This window comes from Brassica rapa, chromosome A07 (assembly GCF_000309985.2).
Source record: "Brassica rapa cultivar Chiifu-401-42 chromosome A07, CAAS_Brap_v3.01, whole genome shotgun sequence".
In the NCBI taxonomy this organism is placed as follows: Eukaryota; Viridiplantae; Streptophyta; class Magnoliopsida; order Brassicales; family Brassicaceae; genus Brassica; species Brassica rapa.
Window position 1 is genome coordinate 26017822 of NC_024801.2, and position 20395 is coordinate 26038216.

Sequence of the window (20395 nt, forward strand, 5' to 3'; positions counted from 1 at the left end):
TTCCCTCCTGTTGAGCCACGTCACCCGCCACGTCAGAAAATCGCTCATCCTCAAGGCGACACCTGTCCCTGTTTTCGAAACTCACCGTTTCATTTAACTTCACTTCAATGTGCGGGCTTTCGATCTGTTCTGTGTGTTACATTTTGGGCTCTAGAATCGGGTGTTTTCGCGGCCCGGGTTGATGGAATCATACACAACCCTATTCTAAAGAATTGAGGAGATGGAGATCGTCTTCCACGGCGGTGACGCCCTAAGATTCTTCTCACTTTAGGATTTCATTGTCTTCTTCGATCTGTCACGACCTGAACCAACCATGGAGATTCTGAAATTTGATCGAGACGAATCATCGTGGAGAAACTATGTGAGTCTGTGTTATACTTTGTTTGCGTGGTTTCGTGCTATTCATCGCCCATTTGTGCATAGACATTCTTCTCACTTCAGGATTCTAGGGTTCGTCGTCTCTGGAAAACAAGGTTCTGTGTATCAACATCTATTATTATAAAGAAGGGTTTGCTTCCCTCCTGTTGAGCCACGTCACCCGCCACGTCAGAAAATCGCTCATCCTCAAGGCGACACCTGTCCCTGTTTTCGAAACTCACCGTTTCATTTAACTTCACTTCAATGTGCGGGCTTTCGATCTGTTCTGTGTGTTACATTTTGGGCTCTAGAATCGGGTGTTTTCGCGGCCCGGGTTGATGGAATCATACACAACCCTATTCTAAAGAATTGAGGAGATGGAGATCGTCTTCCACGGCGGTGACGCCCTAAGATTCTTCTCACTTTAGGATTTCATTGTCTTCTTCGATCTGTCACGACCTGAACCAACCATGGAGATTCTGAAATTTGATCGAGACGAATCATCGTGGAGAAACTATGTGAGTCTGTGTTATACTTTGTTTGCGTGGTTTCGTGCTATTCATCGCCCATTTGTGCATAGACATTCTTCTCACTTCAGGATTCTAGGGTTCGTCGTCTCTGGAAAACAAGGTTCTGTGTATCAACATCTATTATTATAAAGAAGGGTTTGCTTCCCTCCTGTTGAGCCACGTCACCCGCCACGTCAGAAAATCGCTCATCCTCAAGGCGACACCTGTCCCTGTTTTCGAAACTCACCGTTTCATTTAACTTCACTTCAATGTGCGGGCTTTCGATCTGTTCTGTGTGTTACATTTTGGGCTCTAGAATCGGGTGTTTTCGCGGCCCGGGTTGATGGAATCATACACAACCCTATTCTAAAGAATTGAGGAGATGGAGATCGTCTTCCACGGCGGTGACGCCCTAAGATTCTTCTCACTTTAGGATTTCATTGTCTTCTTCGATCTGTCACGACCTGAACCAACCATGGAGATTCTGAAATTTGATCGAGACGAATCATCGTGGAGAAACTATGTGAGTCTGTGTTATACTTTGTTTGCGTGGTTTCGTGCTATTCATCGCCCATTTGTGCATAGACATTCTTCTCACTTCAGGATTCTAGGGTTCGTCGTCTCTGGAAAACAAGGTTCTGTGTATCAACAATGGTGATTATGAAACAGGGCGTGACTCGCCGCTTCGTCGGAACTCTAAGTCGTTTTCTCGATTCGTTTCCTTCAAACAGTTACAAGTCGCATTGATGAATCGTCATTAACTATGCTTTAACTCTTCCTGCCTACAATCAATCTAATCCATCTTGGAAGCGGTGATTCTCACCTATAAAAAGGTGAGGCCTTAACCACTGATCATCATCTTCACAGTGCGTTCCTAAATCTCGATTGACAATTTCAGTGTAATGGCTATTTTATTTGTGTTTCTCTCTGAGTAGAAGGCTGGCCGTTGTTCTTCCACGGTGGAGGTGCGACTGCTCCGATTCTGGGAGGCAAGAAACATTAAACATGGTGGCGACTAGATGGGTGTGGACATGTTCTTCCTCGACGCTGAGGTTGTTTCTTTCTTCAGACTCATCGTATCTTGAAACAGATTCTGACGTATAAAATATAATCTCAGAAATTTTTGAATCTTTGAGTATACATATTTATTTCACTTTTTGGTACGACAATGAGGCCGTTCAGTTATATTTTCAGAGGTTAGTGATGACGACAATGCTTAGGATGGTAGTTAAGAGGTCAGTGGTTGTTTTTTTTTTGTTATTACGCAGAGGCATATTAGACACTTCCTTTCATATGTTCGTTTTGTATAATCAAAAGAATAAGTAAACCGATGAGTATAGATAGCTGCAAATTCTCTCTGCTTTCTAAAAAGTATTTTCTCTAAACGTTTATGGAGCTGATTAGAATGTCTTTCTTGATCTTTTTTAATTTTTGCTTCAGTACTTCCACAATACATACTATAAAACTGTTAGTTTGTTATTCTCTCAACAAATCTCATTCGTGTTCTTTCTATTGGCAATTGATAGTTTTCGTTGTTTTTATGAGCTGCTTCAAGAGTTTTAATCTTCAATTTATTTTAAACTTCATCCCTTCAACATATAGCTTTGTTTGAATTCATGGTATTTCTTAAACATATCAGGTACTTATCTATTGTGCTATGATTTTTTCTTACATTTTTATTGTTCCCCTATTACTTCTGTTGAGAAGAAAAACTGGCATGGCTCCCGAGTAGTCCTCACAGCTGCCAGATATGGTGGCAAAGTTGGAGCCAGAGGCACAGCCGAAAACAAATCAAGAATTGGAGGCAGAGGAGTCAAAGGCAGGAGATGATTTTGATTCAGCAAAACCAATCAAACATACCCCTATAATCCTGGAAACTCTGCATAGAATCTTTCCACTCCAGGCAGTGCAAGCTCAAGATCTCAGTCTCAGCCAGCACAATTAAGGAAGTGTAAGAGCAGTATTCCTCCTGCGACTGCTCTTCCTCCAAAGGCTAATGAAGTGTTGCGAAAGTAGGAAACGGATCGACCAAAACTCAGTTGAAGGTGTGAAGAAAGATGTCAACAAGATCTTTGAGTTGATGTGTCAGGTCTTTTTGCTTCCCAGCAAAAGCAGAAAACCAGGAGGGTTACATTCTGAAGATGGTGAAGTGGAGAATAACGAATCCTTTCCAAGTATACATGTTAATGAAGAAGATCTTAAGAGACTCAAGGATTTCAGACTATTAGAGACGAGCTCTTGGAGCTTAGTACTGACATCAAGATTTGTTTCCTGAGCTTTGTTGTGCTCCCGGAGAATCAAGAAGTCAACAAGATGATGCTCTTTATTGGTGTATTGTGAAGCCATTCTTCCTGGTGAAGTCAAACCTAAGAGACATTCTCAAGGAGTTCATGGAAAATATTTGATTGAGCATGTTGAAAATTAATGCAAAGTTTGAGCCAAATAGCTTTATGACAATTTTGTGCATCCATTCGTCGATGGTTCTTATCACAGAGTAGATAATTATTTAGTATGTATCAGAAAGAAAAAAAGCCAAATATGGAACATTCAAACTTCAAAAATATAGAATACATAGTACCTACACAATACCAATATATTTAGGTGTGCGTGTTAGTAGTTAGTACCTAAACATTTCATATATTTTACAGATTCATTATATAATAGATAAACTTACATATTGAATAGCAAATAAATTTACACATGCAAAATAAAATTTGGCTTCAAGATTTTAAAGATTACCATGTCAATTTTATTGATCATCAAAATTTAAAATGTTTAAGTATTCAAAATATTAATTTCTTTTTGAGATATATATATACATCTGGGATGAAAGTTATTTACATTCTCTTCAAGTGAATAATTTCAATTCAATTAGATGCTTCAATAAATATAATAAATATACATATCAATAAAAGTTTTATAGAATCTTTATGTATGTCTACATATAAATATGTATTAAAATATAAATTAATGATATTTCAAGCAAAATATTTATAATTAATCAAAATATTTTACTCCAATTTATCAGATATTATATGAAAGTTGATAAGATCATTATAAGAACTAAAAGTTCAAAATTTGTATAAGATAATAAAATTATAAGGACTAAAGTGATAACAATAAAAGATAACAATGTTATTTGAAAAACAAACATTTTCAAGGACTTAAAAATAAGAAACCTCAAATATGAAGTTCTGTACATTAGAATCTCAAATATTGAGTTTCAGTATACAAAAATTCAACATTTAAAGTTTTGAATTTGCTTTTAGAGTATCTAAAACTCATATTTAAAATTTTGAAATTGCTTTTAGAAATGCTCTTAACAAGAAACAATTTGGTTTGAGTTCGTACTCCATTATATGTTCGCTTCAGTTTAAAATGTATTTTCTTAACAAATTGTGTAATCAGTGAAGTTCTTGCTTTAGTCGATAATGTTTGGCAATAAAAATATTTAACCGATAATGTAGAGATTCATTATATTGACACAAAATAATGAAAAAAAATATATATAATAGAAAGTCTATAAATTAATACTCGACAAATGAATAAACACAATAATTAATAAAACAATTTGGTCTTGAATTGGACATATGTAAAATATAACTTAATTCGATATAATAATAATAAAATAACTCTTACATATATATATCTTTTATATAAACATAAATAAAATCATATTTTAAAAAATGAATTCATCTTTCATTTTTTTTCACTACTCTGATGTTTTCATTGAATTGCAGATAAAAGACATTTATATACTATCATCAAATTCAACACACATATTATATCAAATAATTTAATTAAGTAAATAAAACTAAACTAATATATTTTATCCTGAAGTTAATTTTTTTGGACAACAGAAACAACTATTGTACACAAGCAAAATATATCTTATCACATATGATCTCTTTTCATCCAAAACTTTTTAAAAGACAAAAAATCATTAGTATACTAGCTTTGCAGATGCAATCATAAAACACAAACCACAAAACATACATATAAATAATAACTTAGATCACAAATAAAAATATATCCCGCCCGTAGGGCGGGCCGATCCTAGTCATAATATATATACAGTAGAAACGCTATAAACTAATACTAGATAAATTAATAAATTTTTCTAGTCCTGACTTGGGCCAGTTCAATATATAACTCAAATCGATAAAATAATAAGATACTAATTTATTAGAAAATTTTTAAAATTATAAATTAATAATCTATCTATATATACATTTTATATAAGTACAAACTAAATATTATATTGCTGGTTTTATATTCACAATAAAATTAACTCAATTTTTTTAAAAAAAAATCAATATATTTTGACAATATTTAATAAAATCATATTGAAAACTCTCAAATCATCTTGCAGTCTTTTTCTTGAATAAATTTAACATTAATTCAAAAAAAATAGTAAAATAATATGAAATTCTAACTTCTAAAATTTAATCAATGTTATATACATTAAAATCAACTATTTTTGTATTTTATAAATAAAAATATTTAAAAATAGAAAAAATCTAACAAGGAAACTTTTTGTAAATTAATAATAACTCTGTCATTATTAATTGAGAGAGTTTTTTTTACTGTGCCATGAAAATGAGATTAACATGTATGAAAATGATAATTATATTTTGCAGAAAGAATATGATTTTATTGCACTAAACAAACATACAGAATACAGACAACATGTTCCCTTGATTTTTTTTTCTGGAAACTTATACAAATCCAATTTGGAAGTTTGCACACAAAGGGAGCTTTTCTTACATATATTATCAACAATTGGGGAATCATAAAAGTAGTTTATAGAGCTAATACCATTTGGTATTTATATGGCGGCCACTGGCTTTGTACTCTATAAGGTAACATTCATTCTATCCACTGCTCTATCTTTGGTTGCCTGTAATGTGACTTGATGAGCTTTTAGTCCTATCTTCGGACCATGATGCATCTACCGAAGGGAGTTGGTACTCATCAGGTTTCAATGCCAATGCAAAATCAGGAAGAGTTGGGGCCGTTTCCATGATTCTATAAATGAACACCAAGAAAACATTGATGAGCATTTAACAGCAAAAGAGACGACAGAGAAACCAAACAAACATGTCAAGCTGAAACTCACTTTTCATATGAGTATAGATCACGGTTTATCCTGACTTTACTTGAAGTTTCTTTCGGTATTTTCTCTGATAGATACTTCATTGTCCCGAAAAGCGGTGGGGTCCTGAAAAAAAAACGTTGATGGATATATTAATGACCGACAGATAGGTAGATACAGGTGATGCAACTACAAAAGGCACATGAGATGGGAGTTACCTTGACGTGGGTGAAGATGCATTGAATGCCTCGCTTGCTTTCTTACTTTCTTTGAAACACTCATCTGCAGCTTGTAAGGCAGCAACCGCCATGCCATGTGATTTCTCTGTGTTTCCTTCATCAAGAATTAAGCCATGGTAGTAGTAAGCTGCAGCCTGGCATTACCAATACACATAGATACCAAGTGGCTTAGCGAGAAAATGGAAATAGAAGACAAAAGTAAGCCTTGTATATATAACTAGAGTTTCTCGTTTATATAAAGATCTAGAATGATGTCCAAACAGTACCTTAGCTTCAACATACTTCCACTTAACAAAGAGCATATGCTTTTCTCCCCAGCCATTTGCTAATGGAAGATTCGTTAAGTTGTCCTGAGCCTGATCAGCGTTCATCAAAAAAAGTGTTTCAACCCGCGGAAATCATCATTAACTTTACACTGGAAAATACATATCAACTCTTCCATGAGCCTTTCAGAAAAGAGGGAGCAAAAGTAGTAATTAAAGCTTTCTTCTAGATGGTCTTCTCTCTTTAAATAAATGAAATAGCGATAGAGAATAAACTTGTAAGCACATTTAGTCCTATGATCCTAGTTCCGCCCTCAAACATGGGTGATCAGCCGCCACAAGTTAGTGTGACACTTTTGTGATAGTGATATGACCACTTTTTCGTTCTTTCATTTTGTTTATTTACTTTTTTTTTTCCCATTAATATAAGTGGATAATACACACTACTCCCATTAACAATGTAGCATCCCATTTCATTATTATAATGAAGTAATAACCGAAGAGATTATACAAGAAAACAAATTTTGATTAGGTAAAGGATTACCTGCTGCCAGTATTTCACCATTTCACATGAAAGTCTTCGCTTCACTGCGAGAGTGGCTTTTGAGCTATCAATCGCAATACCAAGTTGGATATCAACACCCTGAATCAGAACCGCAAAAGAGTTTAGACCTTAAAAGAGATTTGAAAATGTTATCACAATACTCAAAAAGTACCAAACTAAATCACTGCTTCAACCCTAGGCTCACGAAAACTATTTTTCACAAATATACTAGGAAACACATGAAGCACATCATAGGTAGTTAAATATATCCCAGAGGTTCTACCTGGCCTAATGCTTGCAGGCAAAGAGCCCGTAGAGCTCCTTCTGCTAGGTCAACAGGCAAACTTCTCCTGTAGAACAGGAGAAAACATAAAAAGGGGCCATGTCAATAAGGCTGTTCACAAGTATCAATAATTATAACAGTTGCCAATAGAAACTATATCATATATGAACCTTTGCTCGGCTGAAAACTGAGGGAGAACATGCTTGACAGCACAGTCAAGGTATCCAGCTGCCCTTAAGAAGACATCAATTGAAGCTCGTCTGTTTTCTAATAATATTAAAAAAAACTCTTAATCCGTTGTTGGATGAATAACGAAGACTCAACACATCTCACAAATTCATTTCAGGAGAACAATGTGGTGCTTATGAATTTTTCAAAAAAATGTGCAGAGGAAGCATGAGTATGAGTATTTTTCTCGAAGAACAAAAGAAGCATGAGTAGTTCTGAAGGTCTAACCTTCTGATACTTTTGGATGGTAGCCATCAGTAGAACCTCTAGGAAGCAGCAGCAAATTGGCTTGTGACATTTGTAGCATTGCCATTAGATGCAAAACCGACAATACTTCATACCAAACGTTTGGCATAGCTGTTTCCTGGTAGAGGTAAATAACATTGTCATATACTCAACAACCTTCAACGTAAAAGTCAAATAAGAAGAAAACAGCACAGTTAAAGATAAACTGCTTTGATTACCACACCTCTTCCTCGTCCTCCTGATTTATCCAATTAAACTGTACTTTGAACTGTAATTGACTACCTGAAACATAAGAAAATAATGCATCTCAGAACATAAGGAACCAAACAGATATCGGTTCTGTAAGCACATAAATGGTGTTTTACCATCTTTAGTTAATCCTAATAGAACAGGTAGATAATCCTCCAAAGCTTGATGGAGATCTGCAAGCGTTGAACCTCCTGCAACAAACAATTATGTTGAGTTTGTATCCGGGAAAGCAAGGTAAAAAGACAAATACATTCACACACCATGTTGTGTTTTTCTCCTGGTTCTCGTTATCGTTGGTCCTTCTTGATTCGCCATCACAACTATTCGCGTTCTCAAAGCCGTTAACCGCTCGACAAGAGTCTTGGGCAACTGATCACCCAGTGACTGAGAAAACTCCACGGGCTTAGGTATCCTTAAACCGGGCACATACACTGAAACGTCGCCGATGCTCGTAGGCTTTCTTCTGTTTCCACCAGAGTCCGTAGGCTTTGATGCAAAGCATCCCATCTCTAGAGCTTTAAGAAAATCTACAATCCCACAGATAAAAACAAAACAGAGTTTATGAACCTTGAAACTATGAAACTAATTGATACATAACCAACTCAATTCTCGTCCACTAGATTCATAAGAGAGAAAGTTAAACTAACTAAACTCACGAGCCATCTGCCATAAATACAATATTCAATAATTTTCCAATCAGAAACAAACAAACAAATGAAGGTATCAGATAGATGTGGTTATCGTAAACCGAACACAACTAGAGAGAAAGAGAGTTTTGAGTTTCTCACCTACCTGTTGACGTTTATCAGAATAATTTGGCTTTGGCTACAAGACAAGTGATGGCTGCAAGAGAAAGAGAAAGAGAAAGAGAGAGACTTTAATGAGCAAAAACATGTGACTCACATAGAAAGCATGAAACTTTGGAACTAATTCAAAAGCTTTTAAACTAAAAAAATCCCATTAAAAAAAACGAGCAATTTGACATTAACAAAAACGAAGATTTTGAGTGAAGGGTCGTCAAGGATAATGCTAAATTTAATACATGAAACCTCAATTCATGAAAAGGAACAACCTTTAAGCAACATTCTTCCATTACTATCAAACCCTAATTCTCGAACGAAAAGGGTACGAATCTGGAAACCTTACCGTCAAAGAGCTGAATGCTACTGATCTCTCCTCATTGGTGTTGGATTCGAGAAAATCGCGAGGGTATAAATCGTGGGGGGTTTGAGAAAGGAGTAATTAAAGAAGGGGGATGGGAGCTGAGAGAGAGCAGAGGATGATGAAATGAAAAAAAAATAAGAGAGAAGGGTAGTTTGAGAGGGGCACAGATTTCAACTTTATGGACGAGATTAATGCTCTTTCAGACTTTCGAAAGCCCCAGTATGGCCCCTGTTTTATAATTGTTGACAAATATCAGAGATTTTATTTATTGATTTTAATTTAATTCATTGACGCCTAATTTTTTTTTACAAATAAAAAAGTTAGTTATAACTGATTTATTTAAAGTATAGTTTACTATGCATTTTAAATGTTTTCTATTCATTTTAGGTTTTCTATGCATTTTAAAATAGAAAGATATATGTTTTTTAATATACAATTTTAAGGTTTTCGATGCATTTTTGTTAGATAAGCATAATAGTGATAAATTATGTATTTCAAAAACAATAACAGAATTTATTAGAATAGTTTTAATTTAAATTATTATAATATTTAATTATAGAAAATAATGTATTTATAATTAACTAATAATGCCTTCTTAATATATGTAAATTAAACACACACACACACAAAATAATATTATTTCTATTCCTTAAAGTTATTTATATTCTAGATTTTTCACACATTTCAATAAAACACATTAAATTTGCATAGTTTTTTGTGTTTATATTTTTCCATAATTTTAAGCTAATAAAAATTTAACTACTACAATTAAGTTTTTTTGAAATTTAAAATTAGTTAATAAAATATGCATTAAAAATATAAAAGATGAATCTTTTTGAAACAATTTTTTTTTCTGGAATATGTAATTTTAAGGAACGGATGGAGTGTTATTTTGGAAATAGATGGAGTATTCACTATGCAATAAATTAATATTTTAATTTCAAAAAGTTTTGTATACTGATTTAAGGTCTCAATTTAAAATCAATGAAATTGCATTAGCTTTCCTACAAAATATTGGTTGGTGAATGACTAGACGCTACAAAGAAAACAGTTGAAGTCATTTAAATTATTAAAGGTGTTTTTGACAACTTTTAAATTAAACGTTCAAGCTAGACAACGATCATAAGAAAAGAAAGAAAGAGAAATTATGCGCAAAAGGTGATATGTGGGTGCTCTTAACTTTACAGTTGTTTTGTGTACTAGCTTATTACTAATGTGCATTTTCTCTCTAAGATAATACAGAATGAATTCTAGTCCTTTTAAAAAATGATGTTTGTAGCATACGCTTGTCCAGTTCGGATCCTAGCATACGAAACATGTGGTTTTCCCTTTAATTTGTCCACATGTTAGTTTTCTGTATGAGACATTTTGTGGAGTAAATGCGATGCATATATTTCTCCTATTACATGTCATTAGGCTTTGAGCATGTGTTAGGTAAGTCCGTAAGTGTAACGAAGGGGATGTGTTCTGTTCCTTTCTACAGTATGATTTACTACTTGTGCAAAATGCGTTAGATCTTTTTACGTTTTCCTCGTTTTAAAATTTTGTACGATGAATTAGCAAAGGAAATCATTTTGTGGAACTTTTTCAGATCGTTAGCAACTTAGCATTGCCAATATATTGTCCACACATTTTTTTCATCTATGATATTTCATTTAGCCAAAAAAATGTTACAAGAGATTACACAACAAACCCCAACATTACATACTCACATCAATTACAACTTTCTGATAAACCGTTCTGATTTAACTAATTATTTAAAGCATTATATGCAAACAGTATCACAACAAAATCCATAATCTAAGTTATTAAATTATTCTATATATTATATGTATCAAAAAACTTTATTACAATAAAATAGTTTTTAAAATAAACTTAATTACAAAATATTAATTATATGGCTGGTATGGTTTTCAGTTTACGAGCATGTAAACCAAAAAGACAAACGTGCCCACAGTTTCAATGTATAAGAAACTTTCTTAACTATAAATAAATGTGTATGGAGGGTGATGTCCAACACTACCAATGCTTATCCGCCAACATGCATACGCATGGATATGGTTGGTTTCCATGATTCTATGATATTAAAACTGGAAACTCCTTGGCACTATCCTCTCAGAATCATAAAATAGCTTTTATTTTCTTAATACCTTTTGATATATATATATATATATATATATATATATGATATTAAAATTGGTATAGTCAATTGCCTCGTACGTTATGCTTTATTTAAACATGTATACGTATTGTACTGCATGTTACGAAATGCATCAAGTTGGACTATTTATACTAAATACATTCGACTTAAACCGAATAAATGTGTATAATACATGACAATTCAACACACTATTTACTTAAATATGTGTTACATGTATATGTATAATTGTAATATATTCTTCCTACATGCCACAAAATGGATCAAATTGGACTATTTATAGTTTTATACTTAGGACATTCGGTTTAAGCCGAACGCAAGTGTGCTACATGACATCAACAGCATACCGTCATTTTCTAAAATGTCATTGACTCGTTAGATGTTTAATTTTGATTACAATCACAAAACTGACGAGTCACAGACAAAATGCACCGGCCTATGCATAAGCATGACACGTCCAATTTTTGTTCAAATCTCCCATAAAGCCAGTTGGAGCTGAAAAAATATTTTCTTACACAAAAAAAACATTGATTGCTTTTTGGTAATAGATTAGAAAATAGCAGTGATGTCATATAGAGACCACGTGGCGGTAAAATTATGAACCTGACGTTGATATTATTTTTGGGGGTGGGGGTTATGTAACAACAACGCAAGAAGATATTTGTACAAAACCAGTGGAAGTATGACACGTGTCCAGGTTCATGAATCAGATTTCGGTTAGGAGATCACGACTGTCTCACCGCCCCCAACGGTCTGAACACAAATTTAAATGGGCGGCAGTGCGGTTGGTGTCGACGCGTGTCTTCAATCATTCGGTTATAATTGTTGGTCGATGTACCTACAGCTCAAGCTATCTTTCTGTGTTCGTTTCGTCTACGATTTGCTTTACTTTTATAGAAACGAGACGTATTTATGTATTTTTTCATACACTGTAACTAACGACAACCAAAAGCTATAGTTTGCTATTCTATCATGTATTTACATGTAAACATAGATATCATTCCCCAAGTTTGGCTCGTTTGGTTTACAAAATTATTAGTAAGAAAATACAACTGTATCTAATATATATTCATATATGATACTCTTTCTTAGATTTTGGGTTAGTGTCATTTTTCAATCATTAGGAATCTTAAGATCTACAGAACACTATGTTGATTGCAGAATTTTGATTTTTATATATTTTACATTAACAAAACTGGTTAACTATCATCACTCACAAACTATTACTGGTTTGGTTCGGTTTGATCACTAGTCATTATACAAATAACGTACTATATCTAATAAGAAGATACAATGTAACACAAGATAGTATATATATATATATATATATATACTCTTATAAAAATACTTTATATATAAATGGTATTTTAATTTTGGTTTGGATTTGGATTTTCTTTTGTTTCGACTTCTTGCTATTTGTCAGGTTTGCTTAGATATCAATTATTGTTCCTAAACTGACGATGTATAGTTGTGGATCGTAACCAAATCATCCATTGAAGTACCAAAGAGAATGATGAAAAATATCATATACATATGCAAATATACGATTCTCATTCGCTACCATATCAAATAATAGATCTGCATATGCTACTGCGAAAAGGGATAACCAAATGATAATGGAGTGCCCTTTTCTTTTAACCAATCTCCATTTGCATCATTTCGTATAGTAAATAGAGACTGTGTAAATAGTTTTCTGAAAAGTAATGCCAAATGCGTTAACATAGGTGCAATGATTCTAATATGAGAGTGGGAAAGACTACGCTAAGATTCTCTAACGGCCACTTGAGGGGACCATTCATTAGAACAATCATCGCTCGTTGCTAGTGGGTCACGAGTACTGATTCTTCTCTTTACCAAAAGTCATGAACTATTCTAATTCTAAACCTATTACATTTTAAACCTTTGTAGATGCTCTGTTTAAGTATTCGAAAAACTTTTGATACAAATGATTGCATTTTTAAAAGAATAGATAGAGCTGTGGTGGAAAAAATATATTTTGGGGTTGATAAACCATCATTTGTTTATCCCAATGATATGTTATTAGTTATTATTCGTATATTCATATATCATTGGTAATAGATTGTTGTTCTATATTATTGATACAAGTTATTATACATAAATACTATAGATAATCTAGTTGTCTTTGTGTTTTGTCTTGTAAATTCTTTGTCTCTCCTGTTTTCCTTTTTTTTACCGGGGAGGCAGATTCCTAAAATTTTGTCATTGTAAGATCAGTTGAGCAAAAAAAAAAATATATACGATAAATTGTTAGATTTTATTGGCATATATCATTATTCAAATATCATTGATATATGTCACTATTCATATATCATTGAGACATCGACATATAGCATCAATCATATAAGGTATAACAATGATGATAAGCTGTTTTCATTGATTTATTGCTCCGATGTTTTGTCTTATTTTCACCGTAAGTCCTTAATCCAAAAAGTTAGGATATATGAATGATTGACTTACCAAGTCTAATTTAATTAAGATTATGATATAAAGCAATAAAGCATGATTCGACTAAGATTAAGATTGACAAGCATCAATAAACAAAGTGATTTGGTTATAGACAAAACAAATTAAAGGGTTTAGAAACACTATAAACTAAACTCTTGCCGCTAACTAAGAAGTGATCAACAAGCTCATCTTAGTTTAGGCCATATTTAATTGAGAGTTCTTAAGATGAGATTATTAGCGTAATATAATAACCATCTCCTAACTTTAACTAAAAAACTAAAAACCCTCTCTTAACTTTAACAATAATGATAACATTACCGTTCTTTTGAGATGTCGAGAAAAAGCTTAATAATTGCTTCCAATCAACTAAAACAACCCAATACTAAATTTTTTATCAATAATATACAACGACTAACAAAATTATCATACAATAGTTTTATCTCGATTTACTATAATTTTATAATAGATATTAGTCAAAATTTATTTATCAAGATAAAAAAATATATTTAAAATTTTGCTACTTGGGCTAAAACAATTGAATTTTTTTTGGAAGGACAAACATATTTTCATTTTGTATAGAAAAGGAAAATGAAATTATTCATATACCTATTTATCTATTTTCTTGTACTTATTTATGGATGCCTACCAATTACGTTTCATATGATTAAAAAATGTAACAGGTCCATATGTTTAAAATGTAACAGGCCCAATAGAAGAAGGCCACTAATAACTTTGAAAGCCTCCATCGCCGTCACTAGAACCCTCGCCGAAAGAGTTCCATTTCTCCGATGATGCGAAGGCTGGTGTTCTCCTATATCCTCCGCTCTACATCCTCCTTCCATCCATCAACACCACCACCACTACCAGAAAGGTCCACACTCCTCTCTCATCTCTCAACCTTTCCTTCAAAATCGATCCCAGTCTCAACCCATTCATTCTCCTCCACGACTCTGCTAACATCAAACCTCCACGAAGCGAGAACGCAAGGCTCCAATCACGCCGTCGGACTCCTCCACGAAGCCATCACATCGAATCCAAACCCATACGACGACCTCGAAACAGCCCTATCCCAAACCGGCGTCGTTTTAACAACCCCAATAGTGTCAAAGATCCTCCAGAGGCTCCAGTTCGAGGAAAAAACGGCCTTTAGATTCTTCACATGGGCCGGACACCAGGCCCATTACTATTCCCACGAGGCTTCCACTTACAACGAGATGATCGATATCTTGTCAAGCACCAAGTACAAGAACAAACAGTTCAGGATCGTGATCGACATGCTCGACTACATGAAACGTAACAACAAAGAATCCGTACCTGCTGACGTAATGCTAGAGATTCTCAGAAAGTACTGCGAGAGGTACTTGACTCACGTTCAGAAGTTCGCTAAAAGAAAACGGATCAGAGTCAAGACGCAGCCCGAGATCAACGCGTTCAACTTCCTTCTCGACGCTTTGTGCAAGTGTGGTCTTGTCAAAGAAGCTGAAGCTTTGGTTAGAAAGATGAAGTTTAAAGTCAAACCCGACGCGAATACGTACAATGTGCTGTTCTTTGGTTGTTGTAGAGTTAGGGATCCCAAGAAGGCGATGGAGCTGATGGAGGAGATGATTGAAGCTGGACATAAGCCTGAGAACTTCACTTATTGCGCGGCGATTGATGCTTTTTGTCAAGCGGGGATGGTGGATGAGGCCGCTGAGCTCTTTGAGTTTATGGTTACTAAAGGCTCTGCTGTTTCTGCCCCCACGGCGAGGACCTTTGCGTTGATGATTGTGGCTTTAGCGAAGAGTGGTAAGGAGGATGAATGTTTTGAGCTGATTGGGCGTATGATAGCCATGGGGTGTCTTCCTGACGTGTCGACGTACAAGGATGTGGTTGAAGGTATGTGTAACGCTGGAAAGGTTGAGGAAGCGTATAGGTTCTTGGATGAGATGAGCTGTAAAGGGTATCCGCCTGATATAGTCACTTATAACTGTTTTCTTAGGGTGCTTTGTGAGAGTAAGAAGAGTGATGAGGCGGTTAAGCTTTATAAGAGGATGGTTGAGACGCGTTGTGTGCCTAGTGTTCAGACGTATAACATGTTGATAACTATGTTTTTTGATATGGCGGATCCGGATGGTGCGTATAATACGTGGAGGGAGATGGATGAGAGAGGGTGTGGACAGGATGTTGAGACTTACTGTGCTATGGTGAATGGGCTTTTTGACTGTGGTAGGGAGAAGGAGGCGTGTTTTCTTCTGGAGGAGGTTGTGAGCAAGGGGATGAAACTGCCGTATCGAGCGTTTGACACTTTTTTGATGCGTTTGTCCGAGGTTGGGAACATCAAGGTGATCCATAAGGTTTCTGAGCATATGAAGAAGTTTTATAATCATAGTATGGCGAGGCGGTTTGCGCTTAGCGAGAAGAGGAAAAGTACAAAACTCAGAGGGAAGTAATGGGCACTGGAAAAAACAGTTTGACCATATATGTTATAGAGGCAGCTATGCAAATGTTCTGGGAGGAGCTCTTCCAGATGATGATCTTGCTAAGTTTCGTTGATTACTGTCTCCAGTTCTGGACCAAAGATTCATTCTCTCAGAAGCAATGAGAGCTTATCAAGGTCAGAGCTTCTTCGTTCTGCTAATAAGGTAAAGAAGGTTTCACCAGTTTCTGGTTAACGGTCGGTTTGAGTCTCTGTCAACAACATTTGGTACGGTTTTGAAGTGAAAACCGATCTGGTATACTAATGGTTAAGTGGAATCAGGATCCGGTTTAGATGTATGAGTATTTCTTGAATAAAACATGTTTTGTTTAGTTATGATAGGTCCGAAACTGAAGAAGGCTTCTCTCCTAACTAACAACAGAACAAATGAAATTGGTTATGGCTCCTTTCCCAACTAACTCTCTGTTTTTTTTTCCTACTTAACTTTACCAGCAATTGTTTCGGCTTTGTTTAAAATAATAATAATATAATAATACAAAACTGAGAAATGTTCGAATAGAAACCCCACGGAACATTCAATGTAACTGATATGCTGTTTTTAATCCTGAAAGTACGAAACCTATAGAGTTCCGTTTTGGACAAGAAAGAAACTAAGACATGCTTGGAGACCAAATATTTGACCATTTTTTTTCATTTTTATGACATAATGCTTGACCACATAAGACGTCATTAACTCTCGATATTTTTGCATAAAACTTACTAATGTATGACATCATCTGTGTAACAATTTACAAGAGGACATAAAATACTAAAATTGACTAATTATCCGATTATCCCAGTCAGTAGTTAAGGCTGCGATGGTAAAAAGCTGAATGATTCAACTTAGATAAAAAAGAGTTAGTTGTATGCTGTCCACGTTATATCAGTTCGAATTAAGCTAGCTAGGAGGAAAAAAAAAACGTTGATTAGGTCTGAAAGGTTATCAGAACCTATCCATCAAGAATATATGTGACCTGCAATTTAACCAGAAGTCCACAACATTGTTACCAAACTCTTTTTTTTTATCAGATTTAATTTCAATATCTTTCAAGAATCAAGAATTTATATATAAATAATTATTTTTGAAAGTATTCTAAGCATTTAATCAGCAGTACCACCCATTAACTAACAAAGGCAATATGTAGTTGGCTGGAATCCACATATTATTGAATAACAAAGATTTCATGCTCCATCTAATGTAATCTTTCAAGAATTTTTTATAAGAATACACATAAATTAAGAAAAACATAGATCGTATACGTATAAACACACATTTAAAGTAACAACTTATTTTTGCTAACTTTTGAATATGAACATTTTTAAAGTACGTAACATTTCAAGAAAAAAAAATATTGTATGCAAGTATTACTTTGCATTAAAAAATAGAATAATCGAAATGTTGCAGTTTATAATTTATATAATCATGTAACTAAAGTTATCAAAATGTTGTAGTTTATAATTGAAATTTGATCTTGTATGTATTACTTTGAATAAAAAATGGAATAACAAAACTCACAAAATTATCAGTTTGGAATGTCAATAATTTTGTCTTTGTCAATGTTTATTATATGCAAGTACATAGTTTGCCCAAGAATACAGAAACTTAGATGAATATTGGTGGCTTGAAGTAGCGGGTGTAGGTTAGAACTTAGAGAAAAACATTAAGTTATTAATACTATACGAAGAGACGTTGATAGGTTAACGAAATTCAGTCCACACCAAGCAATCTCTACCCTTAATTATATCTAAAACTAAAATTATAATACATGTATATATATTCAGTATATATTATTAACTAATTAAGATCTAAAGAAAATAGAGAAAAGAAAAAAGGTAGATAGATTACTTAAAATGGGTGTTGTGTTGGTTAGGGAAGACGTTGGCATCAGTCGCCGGTGGAGAGGTCTGTCCAAACTCTCCCGACTCTCTAACGAATTATTTATTTGATTTATTTTCTTTTTTTTTACAACATTTTTATTTCTTTCTTCATATTTGTATATAAACTATATAATAGACTATATATACATGTATTCGTGCGGTTGCTCTTCACTTTTCTTCTTGTTCCCACATACCCATCTTCCCCAACCTTTCCCCAAGAAAAAAACTTAGGGTTTCCATATAGTTAACATCTGTGTGTTTTCTTTTCTTAGTATACTTCTTTGTTCTTGTATTGGTTTCAATTGGTACATTTGAGATAAAGGTGTTAGGTAGTTGATAGATCGGTGTAAAGAAAGAAAAAAGATCATGTGTAGTCGAGGCCATTGGAGACCATCAGAAGACGAGAAGCTCAAGGATCTGGTTGAACAATATGGTCCTCATAATTGGAACGCCATAGCACTGAAGCTCCCTGGTCGATCTGGTAATTATCCTCTAGGGTCCTAGAGCTATTACAATTTACTAAACTAGGGTTTGATATATATATATAATTAACTATGTTTATATATATATATGCAGGTAAGAGCTGTAGATTGAGATGGTTTAATCAACTGGATCCAAGAATAAACCGAAACCCTTTCACGGAAGATGAAGAAGAAAGACTTTTAGCTGCTCACCGGATCCACGGGAACAGGTGGTCCATCATAGCTAGGCTTTTCCCCGGAAGAACGGACAACGCCGTCAAGAACCATTGGCATGTCATCATGGCTCGACGCACACGTCAAACCTCCAAGCCTCGTTTTCTTCCCTCCACCACTGCCTCTTCTTCTTTGATTGCGACTGACCAATTCATGATGGGTTCTGGTGATCGGAAGAGAATACTTGGAGACGTTGTTAATTACCCTTATCAGTTCTCACATATCAATCATCTTCAATTCCTCAAGGAGTTTTTCACCGGAAAGATTGCTTTAAATACCAAAGGTAATTAACCTCAAAATTATTTTTATATGAGTGAGTTTACATCTTCATATGTTTGTTGCTAGGATTGGTGACGAAAATTTATGCATGTTCCAAATTTTTTTTTTTTTTTTTGAAAAGTGATTAGTTCCGAAATTTTGAAATGGGGAAAGTGTAACATGATCAAATTTTGTGATAAAATTCAGTTTTGTAGGACGGATATATTATTTTCTTGTTGTATAGTATTATAACATTTGTTTAAGTATAGTATATATTATTTTCTTCATTACGCTAAATTTATCTCTGTATCTTTATACATTTATGGTTACAACCAACATAAATTATATTCTTTTTTTTTGCTAAAGTATAACTTATAATTCTGATCTTTTTTTAAACTATAATTCTGATCTTAATTGTTTTCTTTTAACAGAAAATCAGAGTAAAAAGCCTCTAGAGTTCTACGATTTTCTACAAGTAGATACGGATTCAAACAAGAGCGAGGTTATTGATCAATATTCAGACCAAAGCAACCCCAATGACTCGGACAACAAAAACGAAAGTCATGTTCCTTTCTTCGACTTTTTGTCTGTTGGAAAGTAATCTGCTTCCTAGGGTTAACTCGTTTGTAGTATATATATATCTCATATCTGTATTTGTATACATATGTAAGTCCCAAATTTCTAGCTTAACTTCTTAGTCCGTATACGTACGAGACTTTAGATCGATTACATGTATGTTTGGCGTATAAAACCACTAAATAGTGAGCTTTAATCTGAGCCAAATGTGAAAATGTACCAAATGTTGGTTAAAGCATCCACATCACACGTTCTCAATCAGTTTTGTATGATATGCATAAATGTCTAATCATATAATTCTCTTACCAAGAAAACCAATCATATAAATTTATGGCGGCGTTCTTAATTACTTTGGAAGAAAAACTAAAAGATGGTTTTGTGGTTAACTAAAGATAACAAAAGATGTCGTGTAACGAAGAGAAAGATGCAATTACATCAGCGGACTATTCATTATTCAAACATATCGCTTACGGTCATGATCATGCACAAGTAAAACTCCTATATACATTCACATATAGTTCCTTGTAAACTATAACTTATGTGAATATATTATGTGTTTAACCCATGACTTAAAATATATAATCCAGTTTCTTCTTCCTATATATATCAATTTCTGTAGTAGTAGGCTAGCAAATGTTTTTTCACTTTTTACCAAAAAAAAATGTTTTTTTCACTGTATATACTAACACAAAAATTAAGTTACAAGACTAAATGAAATCTAGCTAAATAATT

The 20395-nt window shown here is 34.0% G+C and overlaps 3 protein-coding genes and 1 long non-coding RNA gene across 8 annotated transcripts; 3 read left to right on the forward strand and 1 right to left on the reverse strand.

Moving 5' to 3' along the window:
* Positions 1–1007: 1007 nt before the first annotated feature.
* LOC117126782 lies at positions 1008–4416 on the forward strand. 2 transcript variants are annotated; one of them, XR_004449597.1, is made up of 4 exons: positions 1008–1389; positions 1470–1699; positions 1802–2101; positions 2574–4416. It is a non-coding gene; the product is annotated as an uncharacterized LOC117126782 (long non-coding RNA). The 2 variants fall into 2 exon arrangements; XR_004449596.1 differs by having other exon boundaries at positions 1802–4416.
* A 1089-nt stretch (positions 4417–5505) lies between these two features.
* On the reverse strand, positions 5506–9419 carry LOC103831822. Of its 4 annotated transcripts, none has more exons than XM_033275883.1 (13): positions 9160–9419; positions 8806–8856; positions 8274–8540; positions 8130–8204; positions 7988–8046; positions 7747–7882; positions 7461–7557; positions 7291–7357; positions 7008–7106; positions 6467–6556; positions 6180–6334; positions 5986–6087; positions 5506–5894 (listed from the first exon to the last, which is right to left on the reverse strand). In XM_033275883.1, exons 3-13 carry the CDS (start codon positions 8518–8520, stop codon positions 5753–5755), a joined length of 1269 nt encoding a protein of 422 aa, XP_033131774.1. In that variant the 5' UTR covers positions 8521–8540; positions 8806–8856; positions 9160–9419; the 3' UTR covers positions 5506–5752. The 4 variants fall into 4 exon arrangements, with proteins under 4 accessions (XP_033131774.1, XP_009106002.1, XP_033131775.1 ...); XM_009107754.3 differs by having other exon boundaries at positions 8802–8856; positions 9160–9418; XM_033275884.1 differs by lacking the exon at positions 8806–8856 and having other exon boundaries at positions 9160–9389.
* A 4597-nt stretch (positions 9420–14016) lies between these two features.
* Positions 14017–16592, forward strand: LOC103831823 (pentatricopeptide repeat-containing protein At1g73400, mitochondrial). Its single transcript, XM_033275879.1, has one exon. The coding sequence runs from the start codon at positions 14590–14592 to the stop codon at positions 16228–16230; it is 1641 nt and encodes a 546-aa protein (XP_033131770.1). The 5' UTR covers positions 14017–14589; the 3' UTR covers positions 16231–16592.
* A 234-nt stretch (positions 16593–16826) lies between these two features.
* LOC103831824 (transcription factor MYB54) lies at positions 16827–19870 on the forward strand. The gene is made up of 3 exons (XM_009107757.3): positions 16827–18615; positions 18711–19112; positions 19519–19870. The coding sequence occupies exons 1-3, from the start codon at positions 18501–18503 to the stop codon at positions 19686–19688; spliced, it is 687 nt and encodes a 228-aa protein (XP_009106005.1). The 5' UTR covers positions 16827–18500; the 3' UTR covers positions 19689–19870.
* Positions 19871–20395: the final 525 nt, after the last annotated feature.

Excerpts from the sequence above, each read along its gene's own strand:
- LOC103831824 (XM_009107757.3), top strand. The coding sequence starts at position 18,501 with ATGTGTAGTCGAGGCCATTGGAGACCATCAGAAGACGAGAAGCTCAAG. Across the intron at positions 18,616-18,710 it reads GAAGCTCCCTGGTCGATCTG|GTAAGAGCTGTAGATTGAGA; the intron begins GTAATTATCCTC and ends ATATATATGCAG. Across the intron at positions 19,113-19,518 it reads GATTGCTTTAAATACCAAAG|AAAATCAGAGTAAAAAGCCT; the intron begins GTAATTAACCTC and ends TTCTTTTAACAG.
- LOC103831822 (XM_033275882.1), bottom strand. Across the intron at positions 7,107-7,290 it reads GCCTGCAAGCATTAGGCCAG|GGTGTTGATATCCAACTTGG; the intron begins GTAGAACCTCTG and ends GTTCTGATTCAG. Across the intron at positions 6,557-7,007 it reads TGGTGAAATACTGGCAGCAG|GCTCAGGACAACTTAACGAA; the intron begins GTAATCCTTTAC and ends AACGCTGATCAG.
- LOC103831823 (XM_033275879.1), top strand. The coding sequence starts at position 14,590 with ATGATGCGAAGGCTGGTGTTCTCCTATATCCTCCGCTCTACATCCTCC.